The sequence below is a fragment of the Apis dorsata genome, unplaced genomic scaffold (assembly GCF_000469605.1).
Source record: "Apis dorsata unplaced genomic scaffold, Apis dorsata 1.3 scaffold_507, whole genome shotgun sequence".
In the NCBI taxonomy this organism is placed as follows: Eukaryota; Metazoa; Arthropoda; class Insecta; order Hymenoptera; family Apidae; genus Apis; species Apis dorsata.
The window spans coordinates 163,494-167,122 of NW_006263735.1; the positions used below are offsets into that span (position 1 = coordinate 163,494).

The 3,629-nt window shown below is 30.1% G+C and overlaps 1 protein-coding gene across 1 annotated transcript in view; it reads right to left on the reverse strand.

Annotated features, from left to right (window-relative positions):
- The window catches only part of LOC102676975 (thrombospondin type-1 domain-containing protein 4-like), a 6,964-nt gene that overhangs the window by 2,820 nt on the left and 515 nt on the right, over nucleotides 1-3,629 (reverse strand). The window contains 6 exon segments of the mRNA XM_031512717.1: nucleotides 1-219; nucleotides 434-563; nucleotides 653-774; nucleotides 853-889; nucleotides 964-1,057; nucleotides 1,129-1,295. Of these exon segments, the coding sequence (XP_031368577.1) occupies nucleotides 1-219; nucleotides 434-563; nucleotides 653-774; nucleotides 853-889; nucleotides 964-1,057; nucleotides 1,129-1,295 (769 nt within the window).

The window sequence follows — 3,629 nt, forward strand, 5'->3', positions numbered from 1 at the left end:
TGCGGAGGCGGTAATGTTGTTGGTGCTACCTTCGATTCGAGTTCACAGCGTGGCATTTCGCAAACCTCGGAAGTAGGAAGGATATTAGGCTCCACGCAGGCGCCATCGGCTATTCTCATTATCAATGATGCTGTTATTTCTTGTACACATTCTATGCTCCTGGAACGCGTACCGCTACCACAGGTAACCGAACAAAGGCTCCATGGGCCTGCTCTCCATCTTTGTCAAATTTATTCAAATAATTGAAATTCATGATTAAAATTTCTATATCAAATAAAATTATCTTTAAAATTAAATAGAATATACACATTAAATGTGTATTAAAATATTGAAATAATAAAGGCGTAAAATTATTAAATTAAGGAATAGAAGAGTGCACGATATATATGGAAGAATATATTTTTTTCAATTGAACGTATGGAATTCTATTCACCTGGGTAGGCAAGGTGTAGTATTGCATCGTACTTGAGTTTCTCGCGGTTTTTCTAACGCGTGGCATCTCTTTTCAGGCACAGGTGTCTGTGTGTGTTCCCTCGTGCATACGTATTTCAATATCTGAGTACCTTTTTTTTTTTTTGTAATAGATAAAAAAGAAAGATGTTTGTTTCATATATTTAACTTGAAAATATAATTTCTATAAATATCTCTTTACCTCCACCACAAGTTTTACTACACTCGGTATAACCGCTTGGTTTCCAAAAGAATTTTCTTTTCTTGTACCGTCTTGGAAGATATGTTTGCGTTCCATCATTGATATTAGAACCGGCTTCTATTCTATAGAATAATGAATATTTGTTAATAGATAACGAGGCATGAAGACAAAAAAATATTCGAATGTTGAAGAATTCTTACTTCTTGTGAGGAATAGCTTCACCAGCCTTGCTAGAAACTGAAATAGAACTCTCTGTACATTAATTATTATTGTTATTTTATTTTCGTCTATTTAAAGGAATAATTGTATACCCGTCTTATGTCCAAGATGAGAACTCGGAGATACTCCACCTCCGGGGATGACGTATCGATATACAATTCCGGGATTCGGTTCTTGATATAAAACCTGAATCGAAAATATATTTGAATATATCTTCTTGTTGTTTTATTTATTTCCATTTGCTATAATTTATTTACCATAACATCAATGGGCTCTTCCAATGGGCCAATGGCAGAGAAACTTTCCAAATTCTGAGGACTTTGACGAATGTAGACGAAACTAGTCCCTGCTGCTTGATACTTACCAGGCAGACTTATGCTGTAATTCCCATTGAACACGTAGGTACCATCTTGCAACTTGACCGCTAGAAATAATATTAAAATCAAAAGCAGGATTATTAGAAATCAATTAGTAGAATTTATCAATTTATCAAAATTCCATCCTACGTATAATCTTCAATAAAGAAAATTAGATATTTCGTTGTCAATCTATTGTTCATATTTTTTTTCCACAACAATCGAAATGCATAAATAAAACGTAAAAACATTGGTACGTGTTGTTACATTAAGATTCAGATCATTCCGTCGATAATGATTTCGCGTAATTGTTGCGCGTTCAAAGTTAGCTTGGATAATGATTCGAATAATGAAACGGAAACGGAGAGTCATTCACGGGTTTGCATGCGAGAAATGTCGGGCGCAATGCAATTGCGCGATACGATACATTGAAGGCATAGACGAGTCATTTAGCGGATGACGTGCACATTGGATAGCTGCTATGTGTCTTTCAACTCCTTTCGAGCCTAGTTAAACGAAATACTATCTTGATATTAGCTGTGAATGCAAATTGTTTCATTTTACAAACAGAGAGTGATACAATCTATCAACTTTGTTTAATTATCATACAATTAAATAAAAATTTATTTAAAAAAAAATAGAAATACGTGGAATAATTTATTAGATTGCTTTTCTATGTAAAAGTTATTCTCATTTTAATAAGTTAGCTTTAATAATGATAGCTTGTTTTATTGATATAGTTTTTCTTTTTTTTTCTGTAATTGATTATGTAAATTTAAAACTTTATCAATGATCTTTTTCATCAAGGCAATTTAAATTTCTAAGTATAAAAGATAGATTATTTTTACAAAATTTAATCATGAATTATTCTAATTTAAATTTATTCTAATTTAAATTTTTTACATTTTTACATTTTTCCAATCTAGAAATTATTCAAATACTATATTTCTATTTTATGTATTTTTAAATGCATTCTAAATATTTTTCGCACGTTTAAGCTCTCCACAAATAGTTCGCAAAATGGAAATTATTTAAAAATTTACCACGAAATGAGTAGCCATGTAATGACTTTTACGACTAATAAAGTTTTCGAAAAATTGTCGTAAATTGCATGTACACAATTGCGAAATCAACTTCGAGGATTCATGTTACATACATATAATTAATCACATCGTTATGAATACCTTCGATTCGTTTCGCATTACTTCACACCTACCTGGTTGTTTCACCAAGCGCTAAAGAATGGGTAATCGAATAAAAATAATATCCGCTATGTAATCTTCTTTAAAGATCTATGACACATCGACCCATTCGATCCATTGTGAAAATCTTGGCTGCGATCGTTTAGGCAAGAATTACAGTTCGCAAAGGTTCATATGATCGCTTTTACGACCGTATCGATTTATATTATTCACGTTGGATGTGGTTCAAGAAAAGTGAACGTGTAAAAACTAAGAATAGAAAGTGAGAATTTTCAAAATGAAGAATAAAAAGTCTCATTAATTTTGGAAAATAAGTATTCTCGTTTCTAAATAAAATAATGAAATGACATGACAAAGAGAGAAAACTAATTAAAAAATTCATTTTCAGTTCAATTCTATTAACAAATATATAATTTGAAATCAAGTATATTGCTCAATGTATCTTAAAATAAAATTATACAAAAATATATATGGATTTATATAATTTTCCTGAATTATAAATAAAAAAACAAGATATTTTAATGACTATTACATAAAACTATAAAAGCAATTGATTACTCATTATGACGATACGTGTATATCGTTAAACAATCCTTTATGATTACAATAAAATTGTATTCAACAATCTCAGAATAAATGAGAAATATTATAAAAGAAATTTCAATAAAATCTATATAATATCGAACAGGTTATATCGTTAAATATATTTTAATACCATCACAGAGTCAGAACGAATCAAAGGACGAAGTTGTGATCACGTATTGTGTGTCACGTGAATGGCTACTGCATTTAATTTATGTTCAGTTAATGCGTGTGCAGACATTAGAGATTATGCAAGGGTTGATGCCAAGAATACGCCTCGAATAGGATGAATTCTTCGCATTGATAATAAAGAAGCATCATGAACAAATACAACTGATTGTTTGTGATCGTGAATAATATCCTCGCGACAATAATTTGCTTACTAATACATTAGAATCATTTTGTTATATTCAAACGAAATTCTATGTATAAGCTTGATCCAAGAAAGTTACTTGTAACTTTCTTTCATTCGTTTTTTACTATTTCCTTATTTCCTTTTATCTTCATAAAATTAATTATTGTATTTTATTATTATCATTATTATTTTGTTATATCAGCAAGAAATGAAAGAAAGTCAGATTCATTATTTTGCAAGAATCTTACAAAAAAAAAAAAAAA